This window comes from Salmo salar, chromosome 29 (assembly GCF_965601325.2).
Source record: "Salmo salar chromosome 29, fSalSal1, whole genome shotgun sequence".
Classification (NCBI taxonomy): domain Eukaryota; kingdom Metazoa; phylum Chordata; class Actinopteri; order Salmoniformes; family Salmonidae; genus Salmo; species Salmo salar.
This window is the reverse complement of record NC_138319.1, coordinates 29,179,453-29,198,033: the sequence shown is the minus strand read 5'-3', so window position 1 is coordinate 29,198,033 and position 18,581 is coordinate 29,179,453. Positions and strand designations below refer to the sequence as shown.

Genomic DNA, 18,581 nt, shown 5'->3' with positions numbered 1-18,581 from the left:
AAGTAGAGTATTTTATGTTTCTAGGACTGTACCGCAATTGAGAATCGATTCACATTTAGATAGAGTATTTGGCTGTTTTGGCTGCCAGAGCCAATTCACCTCTAAACAGAACATGTAAGGTCCTTGGACTACTACAAGTAATGTTAGGACGTTAGCCCAATATTGAACTAAAGGAGCCTGTTTGCCGAAGATAGCACACTGGATGAGAGGGAATATAGGCTCACAACCCAATAATTTAATTAGGAGAAATGAGTCATTCACACAGCACATCTTTAATGCATGTTGTCATTTGGAAACATGAAGTGTGTGTGTCAGTAGGTTACATTGAAAAGTCAAACAAAAAGCATCCAGAATCACATTAATCACCATCAGTAATCACATGTATCCATGCTCATCAGCCATACACACTACCTCCCTCTGTGTCAGAACATTAAGTCAGTCGTTAGCTCTATTGCTACACTGTAAGGACGCTAGGATCCAGTGTACAGATACCATCCTAACATTGTGTTCCCTTATCAATGTTTAATACAATTCTCCTCACTAATTGAAAAACAAATATTTGTGATGTGAGCTTTGAGGCCAAAAAAAGTCTAAAGAAGCTGTGAGAAGGTCTTCTGCAGTCAGTCCTGATCTGCTCTCTCCACACTTTTACATGCAGACAACCAGAACAGAACACTGGAGAACTGCTCTCAGACCAGTGGTTGAAGTGGGCTGGTGCTGACCGGTACTGGTACAGAGATCAGGCTCTTCTCATTTGCTACAGCTTGAGTACCGGCACCTCTGATAGAATAATGTGTGTGTTAGGGAGCTCAAGATGGGAGACAAAGTTGGCAGGGAGGGAATGACTTGGCCAACAGTGTGTGATGGTGCTGCTGTGCATTTTACATTTCAGAAGAAGACATCCAGACAGTAAAGTAATGCAGTAGAGGACATCTCTGTAATCATGTCTGTACAAGGAAGGACAGTTACGTTTCAACATCACATAGTGGAGTGGAGTATCAGTCTGGGGGCGGGGTTATGGTCCCAGTGATTCAGATGAGATGAAAGCACACACTCAGTCACTCAACGCTCTGACGGTCTTAACAGTGGCAGAGTTTAATCCTGTACTGTTAGCAGGGAAGACAAGTCTCATATGCACACACATACTCTGATACTTACAAAAAATGTAAATACAAATTATACCACGATAAAAACATTTTACAAATCCCTTAAACCATTTTCTCTATTCTGTAGAAAGCCTTATAGTATGAACATGATGGCTGTCTTTTTCTAAACGATCAGTCAGATATAATGAAATGCTTAATCATATTTCTCCTACGGTTTCTTGGAATCAACCCCCTTCTCTCTAACCTATACTCCTGCAGTGTTCACAGATCTGACAGGACTAGATATGAAAAAGCAAGATGGCTGCCAACCCAGGTTCATACACCAGTCGGTCACACATATTTATCCAGTCCTTTCAGATCTATGACGACTGAAGAGGTGAGCGATTAGTGGATGGAGTAGGCTCATGCCTATTACCCTGTGTTACATACAACGCCACATCAGTAGTCAATCATCATCATTGGTTCAGTACACACAGACACCCTCCTCCACTTTCACCAACTACCTTGGCAGATCTTATGTTACAGAGCCAGACACTGTATCCTAGAAGACTACATGTGATTCAACTTAATGGTGGAGATTCATAGTGTGGTCATTCTACCTGGCCGTCTAAAGCTAGTTTGAGTACATTTAAACAACCCCAGTGTAAGGTCCTGACTGACGCTAACATGGTGGGTCTCATTTTGGAAAGTTAATCGTTCCAACCACGCATCTCTCCAGTTAGACCTGTGTATTGCCTTAGTTTAGAAGTCAGGATTGATGATGACAAGTAGTATAGGTGTCACTATGCACATGTACAGAAGCAGGTGAACCAACAGAGACAGGGAGAGATGTGTCACTACGCACCATGTACAGAACCAGGTGAACCAAAGGAGACAGGGGAAGAGCTGGAGAAAAGAGGTGGCATGTAGGAAGAAGTCTGACCATTAACCAACCCATACGTCTGTCCAATGCAGCCATTTTTATCTCCATATCAAATCATTTCTGGGTAACAATTAAGTACCTTACTGATTGTTTTCTATTAAAATGGTAAAAAAAGAAACATTTCTTAAGCAAGAATTTTCTAGCACTGTTTGGGAGTGGTTTGAGTGGTGAGGGGGAAACATAAAATTAGCTGCTATTGGCAGAAAGGATTGGAACTCTTTCTTATTGGTCTAACTAATTTACAAAAATAGTGATGTCACCATGGAAGGCCAAAACTCCCACCAAAACAGGCTGAAATTCAAGAGGAAGATAAACTAAAACTCAGACTGCTCTCGGTCTCTCATCATCCTTTGTCTTTCTTTTGTCTGTCCTCTGTTGTTCTGTCTCAGTGGAAGAGTGTCCGATAGGAAAGCAGGTCTGTTTCAGATCATAGAATATGGCATTTACAAATGTGTAACGATAGAAATACGGCAAATAGATTGACTGTCAAATAGAACATTCGCAGAGAAAGTGGGGAGCACAGGTGAACTAGAACAAGAATGGCATCTATGCCAAGAGTATCATTTTTTTGGTGACCATTGGTGACAATATTGATATTTTTTAAACTGCTCCAGCAGTCAGGAATCTACACTCACCCCTACCAGATATACACAAAGGTCAGGGGTCATGACAATACCCTTGGTCGCTGACCCCTGACCCCATTAGGGAGACTACACGAGCACATCCTGTCACTACCTCCCAAAACAAAAACACCTGGGATAAACACTGAGGCTATGTCCAAAATGCCTACTCTGACCAAAAGTATTGCACTATGTAGGAAATAGGGGGCCATCTCGGACAGAGCCTGAGAGAAACTAAGACAACAGAGAGAAAGAGTGTTGTCTGAGCGTGATCTGGACAGTTGCTGTCCTCTCTGGCTCCTCTTGTGGTTGTAGGTTGCTACTGCAGATGTCTGCCTGGATGGGAGTTGGATGGGAGACTGTTTCTCTCCCGTCTCTGCTGAGCCGCCAGCCGCTCTGTGTTCACTCGTCTGTCTCAGTTCTCTGTCTTCATCCCTCCACCCTGACCTCTGGTTAGGTATGTACAGTATGGAGGGAAGAAGTAAGGAGGAGGGGTTGCCAGGGTTACCAGTTCATCATAGAGCTCCGGTTCAGGGTCATGAAGAAGACTTGGCTGCTGCCGCCGGAACGCACAGAGGCGAAAAACACCTGCAGACAAGCACACAGCATAATGAGGAAGGTTAGCATGTATGTTGGCTTATATTTTTAGGATTTCTTGCAGCTTGTGTGTGTGCTCTTAGCTTGTATACATGTGTTTGTGCTTACACACACCTTGTCGTTCCTCTCCGACAGGAACTTCAGTCGCTGAGCTCGCTTGTGCATGAAAACTCCATCGAGGTGTCCCGTCTCCACGGAGCGGATCTCAATGGCCTTCTCTCCCCAGCCCATGATCTGGTTGGAGTGGATGTAGGCTGGGGGAAGAACAGGGACACACAGACAGGGGATTGGACAGGAGAGCACTCACTCAAACCAGTCACCCAATCACAGATCACACCCCTAGGCCACGCCTCCGGGAGGAAATCATTGCAGCAGTTTCTGTTTCTAAATCTGAACGGCGGATAAAAAGTCAAACACCTGAGCTATCCACCCTGAGGGGGGAGGGGGAGGGGGCAGTTTCATACGGACCCAGGGGACAACGCTAGTAGGAGAGATCCCCAGAGTTATGGGGGGGAGAGTCAAAGTGAACCGCAGAGAGCTACTAGGAGAAACGGCCATCTGAGAGTCTACTGACTGTGATGACTCTGGTTTGGTGGTTCTACAGGATGGTAACCCTGCCCCTGGGTGGTAATACTGTAGCAGGGATTGTGCAGGTGACTGATGACTATGAGGATGGTTACAGCAGTAGCATCATAAGGATAGTTGGGTGAATGTACCTCCCAGTTCTGTCATCCTGGTCCTGTGTACTCAGGAAGTGGGCTGGCCAACGGACTGGAGTGAGTGTGTGTGTGTCGGTGTGGTCCTGTCTCTGTGTATGTGTGTGTGTGTGTGTGTGTATGTACTGGTTTGTATTGGTCATGGTGGCTTGGGGCTGTATATGTTTATATAGTATTTGTGTGTTGGGGCCGAGGTTGAGAGGCCTTTTAAAGGAAGGAGATATAAACTCAGGGGTAGAAGCTCCTAGGACTGAGTACAGTCTCAAAACACAACAACACAAACCCACAGTGTTTCAAACAGAGACAGAATGAGCCAAATGAAAACAGTCAATCAGACAGACAAGACAAACTGAAGCTTGACCGGACATTAAAACAATAGGATACTGGTTTCCCCATCACTAACTAAACCTAACCCTGAGCTTTGTAATTAGATGTGATGGGCGTCGTTAATAGACCTGGGCCAAATACTTTAGGGTGCTTGATTTATCTTGGACCGTACACTTTTGGTACTATTCCATGGCACAGAGGTAACTTAATCAAGCACAGCTCAAGTACTTGAAAGTATTTGATGTATGTACATAAAGACAAACAGGAAGTGTCACCATCCTAAAGAGAGGTATATACAGTGGCAAGAAAAAGTATGTGAACCCTTTGAAAGTACCTGGATTTCTGCATAAATTGGTCATAACATTTGATCTGATCATCTAACTCACAACAATATACAAACACAGTCTGTTTAAACTAATAACACACAGACAATTATAAGTTTTCATGTCTTTATTGAACACACCATGTAAACATTCACAGTGCAGGGTGGAAAAAGTATGAGAACCCTTGGATTTAATAACTGGTTGACCCTCTGGCAGCAATAACCTCAACCAAACATTTTCTGTAGTTGCGGATCAGATCTGCACAACGGTCAGGAGGAATTTTGGACCATTCCTCTTTACAAAACTGTTTCAGTTCAGCAATATTCTTAGGATGTCTGGTGTGAACTGCTCTCTTGAGGTCATACCACAGCATCTCAATCGGGTTGAGGTCAGGACTCTGACTGGGCCACTCCAGAAAGCGTATTTTCTTCTGTTGAAGCCATTCTGTTGTTGATTTACTTCTGTGTTTTGGGTCGTTGTCCTGTTGCATCACCCAACTTCTGTTGAGCTTCAATTGGAGGACAGACAGCCTAACATTCTTCTGCAAAATGTCTTGATAAATTTGGGAATTAATTTTTCCGTCGATGATAGCAAGCTGTCCAGGCCCTGTGGCAGCCCCTAACCATGATGCTCCCTCCACCATACTTTACAGTTGGGATGAGGTTTTGATGTTGGTGTGCTGTGGATTTTTTCTCCACACATAGTGTTGTGTATTCCTTCCAAACAACTCAACTGTAGTGTCATCTGTCCACAGAATATTTTGCCAACATCCAGGTGCACTTTTGCAAACTTCAGACGTGCAGAAATGTTGTTTTTTGGGCAGCAGTTGCTTCTTCCGTGGTGTCTTCCCATGAACACCATTCTTGTTTAGTGTTTTACAAATCGTAGACTCGTCAACAGAGATGTTAGCATGTTCCAGAGATTTCTGTAAGTCTTTAGCTGACACTCTAGGATTCTTCTTAACCTCATTGAGCATTCTGCGCTGTGCTCTTGCAGTCATCTTTGCAGGACGGGCACTCCTAGGGAGAGTAGCAACAGTGCTGAATTTTCTCCATTTATAGACAATTTGGACTGATAAACATCAAGGCATTTAGAAATACTTTTGTAACCCTTTCCAGCTTCATGCAAGTCAACAATTCTACATTTTAGGTCTTCTGAGATCTCTTTTGTTCGAGGCATGGTTCACATCAGGCAATGCTTCTTGTGAATAGCAAACTCATATTTTGTGAGTGTTTTTTTATAGGGCAGGACAGCTCTAACCAACATCTCCAATCTCATCTCATTGATTAGACTCCAGGTTAGCTGACTCCTGACTCCAATTAGCTTTTGGAGAATCCATTAGCCTATGGGGTCACATACTTTTTCCAACCTACACTGTGAATGTTTAAATGTTGTAATCAATATAGACAAGAAAAATACAATACTTTTTGTATTATTAGTTTAAGCACACTGTTTGTCTATTGTTGTGACTTAGATGAAGATCAGATCAAATTTTATGACCAGTGTATGCAAAAATCCAGGTAATTCCAAGGGTTCACATACTTTTTCTTGCCACTGTATATCCAAGACCTATAGAGACATGTAGACATACTTTTGGTAATTTACTGAATGTGGACACCTCATTCCAAAATCATGGGCATTAATATGGAGTTGGTCCCCCCTTTGCTGCTATAACAGCCTCCACTCTTCTGGGAAGGCTTTCCACTAGATGTTGGAACATTGCTTCCATTCAGCTACAAGAGCATCAGTGAGGTCAGGCACTGATGTTGGGCGATTAGGCCTGGCTCGCAGTCAGCGTTTCAATTCATCCCAAAGGTGTTTGATGGGGTTGAGGTCAGGGCTCTGTGCAGGCCAGACTAGTTATTCTACACCGATCTCAACAAAGCATTTCTATATGGACCTCGCTTTGTGAATGGGGCATTGTCATGCTGAAACAGGAAAGGGCCTTCCCCAAACTGTTGCCACAAAGTTGGAAGCACAGAATTGTCTAGAATGTCATTGTATGCTGTAGTGTTAAGATTTCCCTTCACTGCCTAGCCAGAACCATGAAAAACAGCCCCACACCATTTTCCTCCTCCACCAAACTTTACAGTTGGCACTATGCATTGGGGCAGGTAGCGTCTCCTGGCATCCGCCAAACCCAGATTTGTCTGTCGGACTGCAAGGTAGTGAAGCGTGATTTATCACTCCTGAAAACACGTTTCCACTGCTCCAGAGTCAAATGGCGGCAAGCTCTACACCACTCCAGCCGACACTTGGCATTGCGCATGGTGATCTTAGGCTTGTGTGTGGATGCTCGGCCATGGAAGCCCATTTCATGAAGCTCTCGACGAACAGTTATTGTTCTGACGTTACTTCCAGAGATAGTTTGGAACTCGGTAGTGAGTGCTGCAACCGAGGACAGACCATTTTTATTTCATCACTCGCCAGTCACGCTCGGGGCTGAGCCATTGTTGCGCACAGACATTTCCACTTCACAATAACAGCAGTTACAGTTGATCGGGGCAGCTCTAGCAAGGCAGACATTTGACGAACTGACTTCTTGGAAAGGTGGCATCCAATGTCAGTGCTATGTTGAAAGTCACTGAGCTCTTCAGTAAGGCCATTCTACTGCCAAGGTTTGTCAATGTAGATTGCATGGCTGTGTGCTCGATTTTATACACCTGTCAGCAACGGGTGTGGCTGAAATAGCCAAATCCACTAATTTGAAGGTGTGTCCATACACTTTTGTATATATAGTGTCTCTTAGACCTACAGAGACGGGTAGCTATATCCTAGACCTACAGAGAGGTAGATAGATACAGTACCAGCCAAAAGTTTGGACACACCTACTAATTCAAGGGTTTTTCTTTATTTTTACTAGTTTCTACATTGTAGAATTATAGTGAAGGCATCAACACTATGAAATAACCCATATGGAATCATGTAGTAACCAAAAAAGTGTTAAACAAATCAAAATATATTTTATGAGATTCTTCAACGTAGCCCCCCTTTACCTTGATGACAGCTTTGCACACGCTTGGCATTCTCTCAACCAGCTTCATGACGTAGTCACCTGGAATGCATTTCAATTAACAGGTGTGCCTTGTTAAAAGTTAATTTGTGGAATTTCTTTCCTTCTTAATGCATTTGAGCCAATCAGTTGTGTTGTGACAAGGTAGGGTTGGTATACAGAAGATAGCCCTATTTGGTAAAAGACCAAGTCCATATTATGACAAGAACATCTCAAATAAACAAAGAGAAACGCCAGTCCATCATTACTTTAAGACATGAAGGTCAGTCAATCCGGAAAATGTAAAGAACTTTGAAAGTTTCTCAAGTGCCGTCACAAAAACCATCAAGCGCTATGATGAAACTGGCTCTCATGAGGACCACCACAGGAAAGGAAGACCCAGAGTTAACTCTGCTGCAGAGGATAAGTTCATTAGAGTTAACTGCACCTCAGATTGCAGCCCAAATAAATTAGTCACAGAGTTCAAGTAACAGACATCTCAGCATCAACTGTTCAGAGGAGACTGCGTGAATCAGGCCTTCATGGTCGAATTGCTGCAAAGAAATCACTACTAAAGGACACCAATAAAAAGAGACTTGCTTGGGCCAAGAAACACGAGCAATGGACATTAGACCAGTGGAAATCTGTTCTTTGCTCTGATGAGTCCAAATTTTTGATTTTTGGTTCCAACCGTTCTGTCTTTATGAGACGCAGAGTAGGTGAATGGATGATCTCTACATGTTTGGTTCCCACTGTGAAGCATGGAGGAGGTGGTATGATATTGCTTTGCTGGTGACACTGTCGGTGATTTATTTAAGGCAAACTTAACCAGCATGGCTACCACAGTATTCTGCAGCGATACGCCATCCCATCTGGTTTGCGCTTAGTGGGACTATCATTTGTTTTTCAAAAGGACAATGACCCAAAACATACCTCCAGTCTGTGAAAGGGCTATTTGACCAAGAAGGAGAGTGATGGTGCTGCATCAGATGACCCGGCCTCCACAATCACCTGACCTCAACCTAATTGAGATGGTTTGGAATGAGTTGGACCGCAGAGTGAAGGAAAAGCAGCCAAAAAGTGCTCAGCATATGTAGGAACTCCTTCAAGACTGTTGGAAAAGCATTCCTCATGAAGCTGGTTAGACAATGCCAAGAGTGTCCAAAGCTGTCATCAAGACAAAGGGTGGCTATTTGAAGAATCTCAAATATAAAATAGATTTTGATTTGTTTAACACGTTTTGGTCACTACATGATTCCATATGTGTTATTTCATAGTTGTGATGTTTTCACTATTATTCTACAATGTAGAAAATAGTAAAAATAAAGAAAAACCCTTGAATGAGCTGGTGTCCAAACTTTTGACTGGTACTGTACATCCTAGCGAGAGAGGTAGGTAGACGGTGCATTCTTACACCTTGACTTCTTCCACTTAGTTACGTTACAGCATTATTCTAAAACTGATTAAATAGTTTTTTCCCCTCCCTCAATCTACACACAATACCCCATAATGACAAAGCAAAAACAGGTTATTAGATTTTTTGCAAATGTATTAAAAAAATAAGTAAACTATTACATTTACAAAAGTATTCTGACCCTTTACTCAGTACTTTATATTTGGGGAGTTTCTCCCATTCTTCTCTGCAGATCCTCTCAAGCTCTGTCAGGTTGGATGGGGAGCGTCGCTGCACAGCTATTTTCAGGTCTCTCCAGAGATGTTTGATCGGGTTCAAGTCCGGGTTCTGGTTGGACCACTCAAGGAAATTCAGAGATTTGTCCTGAAGCCACTCCTGCATTGTCTTGGCTGTGGGCTTAGGGTTGTTGTCCTGTTGGAAGGTGAACCTTGGCCCCAGTTTGAGGTCCTGGGTGCTCTGGAGCAGGTTTTTGCTCCGTTCATCTTTCCCTCGATCTGACTAGTCTCCCAGTCCATGCCGCTAAAAAACATCCCCACAGCATGTTGCTGCCGTCACCATGCTTCACCTTAGGGATGGTGCTAGGTTTCCTCCAGACGTGAAGCTTGGCATTCAGACTTAGTTTCATCAGACCAGAGAATCTTGTTTCTGATGGTCAGAGTCCTTTAGGTGCCTTTTGGAAAACTCCAAGTGGGCTGTCATGTGCCTTTTACTGAGGTGTGGCTTCCGGCTGGCCACCATTAAGGCCTGATTGGTGGAGTGCTGCAGAGATGGTTGTCCTTCTGGAAGGTTCTCTTTCTCCACAGACAAACTCTGAAGCTCTGTCGGAGTGACTATCAGGTTCTTGGTCACCTCCTTGACCAAGGCCCTTCTCCCCCGCTTGCTCAGTTTGGCCGGGCGGCCAGCTCTAGGAAGAGTCTAGGTGGTTCCAAACTTCTTCCATTTAAGAAAGATGGAGGCCACTGTGTTCTTGGGGACCTTCAATGCTGCAGACATTTTTTGGTACCCTTCCCCAGATCTGTGCCTCGACACAATCCTGCCTACGGACAATTCTTTTGACCTCATGGCTTGGTTTTTGCTCTGATATGCACTGTCAACTGTGGGATATTGTATAGACAGGTGTGTGCCTTTCTAAATCATGTCCAATCAACTGAATTTACCACTGGTGGACTCCAAGTTGTAGAAACATCTCAAGGATGATCAATGGAAACAGAATGCACCTGAGCTCCATTTCGAATCTCATAGCAAAAGGTCTGAAAACGTATTTATTTTAAATAAAATCGCAACAAAATAATTTCCCATTTTCGCTTCGTCATTATTAGATAGTGTGTATAGATTGATGGCAATTAAAATTAATTTAATCCATTTTAGAATAAGGCTGTAAATTAACAAAATGTGGGAAAAAAGGAAGGGGTCTGACTACTTTCCGAATACACTGTATATCCTAGACCTAGAGAGACGGGTAGATAGAGATATCCTAGACCTAGAGAGACAGGTAGATAGAGATATCCTAGACCTAGAGAGACGGGTAGATAGAGATATCCTAGACCAAGAGAGACAGGTAGATAGAGATATCCTAGACCTAGAGAGACGGGTAGATAGAGATATCCTAGACCTAGAGAGACGGGTAGATAGAGATATCCTAGACCTAGAGAGATAGGTAGATAGAGATATCCTAGACCTAGAGAGACGGGTAGATAGAGAGATCCTAGACCTAGAGAGACAGGTAGATAGAGATATCCTAGACCTAGAGAGACGGGTAGATAGAGAGATCCTAGACCTAGAGAGATGGGTAGATAGAGATATCCTAGACCTAGAGAGACGGGTAGATAGAGAGATCCTAGACCTAGAGAGACAGGTAGATAGAGATATCCTAGACCTAGAGAGACGGGTAGATAGAGATATCCTAGACCTAGAGAGACGGGTAGATAGAGATATCCTAGACCTAGAGAGATAGGTAGATAGAGAGATCCTAGACCTAGAGAGATGGGTAGATAGAGATATCCTAGACCTAGAGAGACGGGTAGATAGAGAGATCCTAGACCTAGAGAGACAGGTAGATAGAGATATCCTAGACCTAGAGAGACGGGTAGATAGAGATATCCTAGACCTAGAGAGACGGGTAGATAGAGATATCCTAGACCTAGAGAGACGGGTAGATAGAGAGATCCTAGACCTAGAGAGACAGGTAGATAGAGATATCCTAGACCTAGAGAGACGGGTAGATAGAGATATCCTAGACCTAGAGAGACGGGTAGATATAGATATCCTAGACCTAGAGAGACGGGTAGATAGAGATATCCTAGACCTAGAGAGACGGGTAGATAGAGATATCCTAGACCTAGAGAGACGGGTAGATAGAGAGATCCTAGACCTAGAGAGACAGGTAGATAGAGATATCCTAGACCTAGAGAGACGGGTAGATAGAGATATCCTAGACCTAGAGAGACGGGTAGATAGAGAGATCCTAGACCTAGAGAGACAGGTAGATAGAGAGATCCTAGACCTAGAGAGATGGGTAGATAGAGATATCCTAGACCTAGAGAGACGGGTAGATAGAGAGATCCTAGACCTAGAGAGACAGGTAGATAGAGATATCCTTGTTGAAAAAGTTGTTGAAAAATGAGTTTTAATGACTCCAACCTAAGTGTATGTAAACTTCCGACTTCAACTGTATAGCATGTGGAAGGGGGGTCGGAGTCGGGTGGGAGGAGCAGGGGTCGGAGTCGGGCGGGAGGAGCAGGGGTCGGAGTCGGGCGGGAGGAGCAGTGTTCGGAGTCGGGTGGGAGGAGCAGTGGTCGGAGTCGGGCGGGAGGAGCAGGGGTCGGAGTCGGGCGGGAGGAGCAGGGGTCGGAGTCGGGCGGGAGGAGCAGGGGTCGGAGTCGGGCGGGAGGAGCAGGGGTCAGAGTCGGGCGGGAGGAGCAGTGGTCGGAGTCGGGCGGGAGGAGCAGTGGTCGGAGTCGGGCGGGAGGAGCAGTGGTCGGAGTCGGGCGGGAGGAGCAGTGGTCGGAGTCGGGCGGGAGGAGCAGTGGTCGGAGTCGGGCGGGAGGAGCAGGGGTCGGAGTCACAAGAATCAAGGTTTTATTGTTCTTAGTTTTTATGACCGTTCTATGTATTTTTGGTATCGTCTCCTTCGCGCCTTCTGTGCACTGTGCTCCTTCTGTGCACTGTGCTCCTTCTGTGCACTGTGCTCCTTCTGTGCACTGTGCTCCTTCTGTGCACTGTGCTCCTTCCACTCACACACCAAGATCCTCCCCCTGTCACTCACAAAATAACAATGAAAGATGACTTCTTCCTCTCTGAGAACAAGCAGTTTAAACTCACGATTTGCATTTGAGGTTTGGTCCAACGGAAATCGGTCATATGGACATCAAAACGCTTGGAGACATTATTTTACTGTAATAGACGAGAACTTAAACTTTCTTACAATACCCTTTTAAAGTCTCAACTCCCAAAATGTTGAACAGAGCAGACACTGCTAACTTGAGTGTCAATGAACATGATTGTGGAAAGTTAATGCTCAGTTTGTCGCGCGCGGCGCTACGGTACTGCTAGCAGCATTATAGCCACAGACTGTCACGGGCTAGCTGTGTAGTTTTATAAATGCGCAATGAACACAAAAACACACATTTATATCAGGAATTGGCAACTTGTTCTGAGAAATAAGCATCTCCTTATCCAGGTAGGCTACTTGATTTCAGTATGTTAAAGTGAACAGGTGGTTGTTCAGACAGAAGGAGATGGACAGGAGGGTGTATATATAATAGTCCAACTGTTCTACCTTGTTAGCATATAAAAGATTAGCTGGCTACTCACTATCACGTGGGTTAGCGCTTGAGAGATTGTTTATGAGACCTGTGTTCAATTTTCTAAAAGGCCTGCTACATAATGTTAATTATTAGTGTATGTGCATGATTGTGATGAAATTTGTCAAAAGAATTAGCATTTTCATAGACAGAAAAAAGCAGGGTGAACTATTTTGATAAGTCCAGGTCTTACGGTTTAGTCCAGGTCTTACAGTTTAGTCCAGGTCTTACGGTTTAGTCCAGGTCTTACGGTTTAGTCCAGGTCTTACGGTTTAGTCCAGGTCTTACGGTTTAGTCCAGGTCTTACGGTTTAGTCCAGGTCTTATGGTTTAGTCCAGGTCTAATTTTACATGCAGTGTTTTGACATTGTTAATTGTGCATAAAAGCTTATTTAGAGAATTGTATTTATTTTTATCGAGAAGTTTGGGGGGGGGTGTTGTGAGGAGTAGTGCGGAATAGTGGGGGTAGTGAGGGATAGTGAGGGATAGTGTGTGTGAGAATGTAAACGGTGGAGAACAAGAGTTATGTGAATCAGTGAGAGGCATAGAAGTGTGTGTGAGGGGGGCAGTGAGAGTGTGTGAGAGACCTACCAACAGACGTAGGCATCTCTCCCCACTGCAGCACCACGTCTTTAGTGATGCGTCCGTAGGTGTTGACGTAGACGCCCTCGTCCTCGTAACACAGCAGCATCTCCATCCCATCGGTCCGCGGCAGCACCACGATGGCATGGGGCGTCACCTGACTCTGAATCTGCCGGGGGCGATAGATACCACACAGTGGAGGGGGGGGTGGCGTCAGCCTGGCGGGCACAGAGCTCGACCCCCGCAACTCCTCTACCTCTTTCTTTCCCGTATTTCTCTAAATCTCTCTCTCTTCTTTCCCTCCCTCCCTCCCTGTCTCGTGGCCAGCTCCCCACCCCCCTGTGTGAGGAGAAACTGCTGCAACAATGGAATCTCCCACTCCAACAGCCACACAATCACCATGGTAACACAGAATGTAAACAAAATAGCATTGTCATGGTTTGAACAACATAAATGGTAAATGTCATGGTATTTGAGCCCTGAAACCAGAACTGCCACACAGTAGGTACGGTTACCATTTAAGAGGTCGTAGTTCAAAGGGGAACCAACGGCTCACCACCAGAGTGGAGAAATCAGATGTTACCTGGTTCAGGTTTCCTTCTCTGAGCGCACACACACTCACACTCTTACGTGGGAGGGAATGTAGATGTCATAAGGGTTGCCAGAGTCGACATCAATGACATGGAACCCGACGCTGGAGCCATAGATAACCTTTAACCTCTGACCCTCCTCCACCGTCAGGTCAACCAGCTGGGGGTGGTGCTGCAGGTCAGTGAACGACTGACGGACAGACAGAACGAGAGACAGCAGGGAATAGAGAAAGAGATACTGTGATCACTGATGTGTGGAGAGCATTTTGCTTGAAAATGGCTGCTGGGCATCACCCAGGTGGTAGTGGAGGAAATGAGATCATACTCTGTGTTACCTTGAAAGCCATGAACTTGTGGTAGGGTTTGGGTGCCCAGGCAAAGATCTCCACTGAGTTCTTCAGAGCAATGACCAGAAACTTGATCCTCTCATACTTCACTGGAAACAGCACACACACAGGAGAGTCAATCACTCACTGAGACTTGTGTTAGTAACCCGTGATAATGCCTAGGCTTTAGCTCAATGGGCTAATGCAACACACAGGTTTAAACTTCACCCAGCCACCACCACCTCCCGGACGTGCACACACACATACCAACTTTGTAGTGCACACAGCCCTCCAGCTCTCCTACAGTGACCCAGCCCTGCTTCTTCTCCACCTCGGGGTCGTTGTGTAATATCCTGTTCCTCAGCCAGGACAGGTAGTACACACGCAACTTATTCTTCTTCCCTGGAGGAGGGAGAGAGGGGAGAGGAGAGGAGAGGAGAGGAGAGGAGAGGAGAGGAGAGGAGAGGAGGAGAACGGGGAAAGGAGAAGGAGGGAGGAGGAGAGAGAGAGAGAGAGAGAGAGGGAGAGAGGGGAGGGAGTAGAAGAGAGGGGAAATGAGAAGAGGGAGGAGAGAGAGAGAGGGGAGGGAGTAGAAGAGAGAGGGGAAAGGAGAAGAGGGAGGAGAGAGAGAGAGAGAGAGAGAGAGAGGGGAGGGAGGGAGTAGAAGAGAGAGGGGAAAGGAGAAGAGGGAGAAGAGGGAGGGGGAGGGGAGAGTGATCTTCCAATCTGAACAAAGCATTGCTACAGGCCTCGAGTTGTTCAGAAAACACAAGTCTGCCTTTTGAGACCGGACAGTCAAAACCACAACACTCGGCTCCGATGGAGCTCCAGAACCGTTTGTTAAGGTCTGATTGTGTTTAAGTAGCTGTCAGTCCTACCTGATATGGTAACTAGGACATTGAGTCCCTCCAGAACGTCCATCTGTTGGAAGCGTCGGCGGTTGATCAGGTTATAGACCTTCCCCTGACCACTACGGTCCAGCAACATCAGGCCGTTCTCTGTCCCCACCAGCAGGTTCACACCTAGACACACACAAATAATACTAAAACACACACAATAGCACAACGTGTGTGTAATATGTACTGTATAGTTGAAGTGTCTTACCCCAGAGAGCAGCACACAGTATCTCAGAGTTGAAGCGCTTCTTGTATTTGCGTATTTCAGGCGTGTCGCTGTGAGGTCGTATGTTGGTCGGGTTCACGTTGACCACGCTGATCTTTCTGGCCTCGTTCAGTCTGGCCTGCTCCTGAAGCAGCAGCTCATTCGCAAAGTGGGCTGCAACCACAGGGTAACATTACAATAACGTTCACATAACCTTTCAAACTTAAAACCACAGGACAACCTTAAAACATAAAGAAACATTTGCACAACCTACTGATTCCTAAGCAATTCACTGGCAACAGGAGCTTGAGCAAAGATGAAAGAAGCCATTGGTGATAGCTACTTCTATAGAGGAACATTTGATTTACTATGACTGTGAAGAATGGGAGAAACCTTTTCCACATTGTTACATCACAGCCAGTTTTTGCTTTGTCATTATGGGGTATTGTGTGTAGATTGAGGGGAAAAGACTATTGAATCAATTTTAGAATAAGGCTGTAACGTAACAAAATGTGGAAAAAGTCAAGGGGTCCGAATACTTTACGAATGTGCTGTATATTTTGGGTTCTGATGAGGTATGACAGTTGAACTAAGCTCATGAGGCATTTCTAAGTTATATTCTTCAAGAATCTATATTGTATCATTCGTTTATAAGTAAAAAAAATAAATGGATGTAACAACGAAGGACTGTAGCTTTAAGATGAATGCACTAACTAACTGTTAGTCACTCTGGATAAGAGCGTCTGCTAAATTACTAAAATGTAAAGATAACGGACTCACCGGACGCAGAGTTTTCATCATCATCATCATCGGTGGGGGAGGTTCCGTAGACTCGTGGATCAACGAATGGCGTGAAGGAGGAGGACTTGGAGCCACTGCCACTGCCCATGCCGTACTGCCAATCAGAGAGAGGGTTGGGATCAGGGCCTCAGAGCATCAGGTCTCAGAGGTATCCCAGACCACGTGATCTGACCAGGAAAAACTACAGGCCCCAATTTCTGGCCTTTGAGGTAACAGGTAGCCAGGTGGAAGGGGTTTCAGTATAATCTAACAGGTAGCCAGGTGGAAGGGTTTTCAGTATAATCTAACAGGTAGCCAGGTGGAAGGGTTTTCAGTATAATCTAACAGGTAGCCAGGTGGAAGGGTTTTCAGTATAATCTAACAGGTAGCCAGGTGGAAGGGTTTTCAGTATAATCTAACAGGTAGCCAGGTGGAAGGGTTTTCAGTATAATCTAACAGGGAGCCAGGTGGAAGGGTTTTCAGTATAATCTAACAGGTAGCCAGGTGGAAGGGTTTTCAGTATAATCTAACAGGTAGCCAGGTGGAAGGGGTTTCAGTATAATCTAACAGGTAGCCAGGTGGAAGGGTTTTCAGTATAATCTAACAGGTAGCCAGGTGGAAGGGGTTTCAGTATAATCTAACAGGTAGCCAGGTGGAAGGGTTTTCAGTATAATCTAACAGGTAGCCAGGTGGAAGGGATATCAGTATAATCTAACAGGTAGCCAGGTGGAAGGGGTTTCAGTATAATCTAACAGGTAGCCAGGTGGAAGGGGTTTCAGTATAATCTAACAGGTAGCCAGGTGGAAGGGGTTTCAGTATAATCTAACAGGTAGCCAGGTGGAAGGGTTATCAGTATAATCTAACAGGTAGCCAGGTGGAAGGGTTTTCAGTATAATCTAACAGGTAGCCAGGTGGAAGGGTTTTCAGTATAATCTAACAGGTAGCCAGGTGGAAGGGGTTTCAGTATAATCTAACAGGTAGCCAGGTGGAAGGGTTTTCAGTATAATCTAACAGGTAGCCAGGTGGAAGGGGTTTCAGTATAATCTAACAGGTAGCCAGGTGGAAGGGTTTTCAGTATAATCTAACAGGTAGCCAGGTGGAAGGGATATCAGTATAATCTAACAGGTAGCCAGGTGGAAGGGGTTTCAGTATAATCTAACAGGTAGCCAGGTGGAAGGGTTTTCAGTATAATCTAACAGGTAGCCAGGTGGAAGGGGTTTCAGTATAATCTAACAGGTAGCCAGGTGGAAGGGTTATCAGTATAATCTAACAGGTAGCCAGGTGGAAGGGTTTTCAGTATAATCTAACAGGTAGCCAGGTGGAAGGGTTTTCAGTATAATCTAACAGGTAGCCAGGTGGAAGGGGTTTCAGTATAATCTAACAGGTAGCCAGGTGGAAGGGGTTTCAGTATAATCTAACAGGTAGCCAGGTGGAAGGGTTTTCAGTATAATCTAACAGGTAGCCAGGTGGAAGGGTTTTCAGTATAATCTAATAGGTAGCCAGGTGGAAGGGTTTTCAGTATAATCTAACAGGTAGCCAGGTGGAAGGGTGTTCAGTATAATCTAACAGGTAGCCAGGTGGAAGGGGTTTCAGTATAATCTAACAGGTAGCCAGGTGGAAGGGTTTTCAGTATAATCTAACAGGTAGCCAGGTGGAAGGGTTTCAGTATAATCTAACAGGTAGCCAGGTGGAAGGGGTTTCAGTATAATCTAACAGGTAGCCAGGTGGAAGGGTTATCAGTATAATCTAACAGGTAGCCAGGTGGAAGGGTTATCAGTATAATCTAACAGGTAGCCAGGTGGAAGGGGTTTCAGTATAATCTAACAGGTAGCCAGGTGGAAGGTGGAAGGGTTATCAGTATAATCTAACAGGTAGCCAGGTGGAAGGGTTTCAGTATAATCTAACAGGTAGCCAGGTGGAAGGGTTTTCAGTATAATCTAACAGGTAGCCAGGTGGAAGGGTTTTCAGTATAATCTAACAGGTAGCCAGGTGGAAGGGGTTTCAATATAATCTAACAGGGAGCCAGGTGGAAGGGTTTTCAGTATAATCTAACAGGTAGCCAGGTGGAAGGGTTTTCAGTATAATCTAACAGGTAGCCAGGTGGAAGGGGTTTCAGTATAATCTAACAGGTAGCCAGGTGGAAGGGGTTTCAGTATAATCTAACAGGTAGCCAGGTGGAAGGGTTATCAGTATAATCTAACAGGTAGCCAGGTGGAAGGGTTTTCAGTATAATCTAACAGGTAGCCAGGTGGAAGGGTTTTCAGTATAATCTAACAGGTAGCCAGGTGGAAGGGTTTTCAGTATAATCTAACAGGTAGCCAGGTGGAAGGGTTTTCAGTATAATCTAACAGGTAGCCAGGTGGAAGGGTTTCAGTATAATCTA

At 44.9% G+C, this 18,581-nt stretch overlaps 1 protein-coding gene across 1 annotated transcript in view; it reads right to left on the bottom strand.

The window, feature by feature from the left end:
- Positions 1-253: 253 nt before the first annotated feature.
- LOC106590524 (TRAF2 and NCK-interacting protein kinase-like) overlaps positions 254-18,581 on the bottom strand; it is a 68,564-nt gene continuing 50,236 nt past the window's right edge. Inside the window, exons 25-33 of the mRNA XM_082970780.1 lie at positions 16,199-16,313; positions 15,422-15,592; positions 15,196-15,339; positions 14,585-14,719; positions 14,327-14,427; positions 14,032-14,181; positions 13,411-13,570; positions 3,360-3,499; positions 254-3,236 (exon numbers count right to left, since the gene is read on the bottom strand). Coding sequence (XP_082826906.1) covers positions 3,153-3,236; positions 3,360-3,499; positions 13,411-13,570; positions 14,032-14,181; positions 14,327-14,427; positions 14,585-14,719; positions 15,196-15,339; positions 15,422-15,592; positions 16,199-16,313 — 1,200 coding nt within the window. The 3' untranslated portion in view covers positions 254-3,152. The remainder of the gene's footprint in view (positions 3,237-3,359; positions 3,500-13,410; positions 13,571-14,031; positions 14,182-14,326; positions 14,428-14,584; positions 14,720-15,195; positions 15,340-15,421; positions 15,593-16,198; positions 16,314-18,581) is intronic.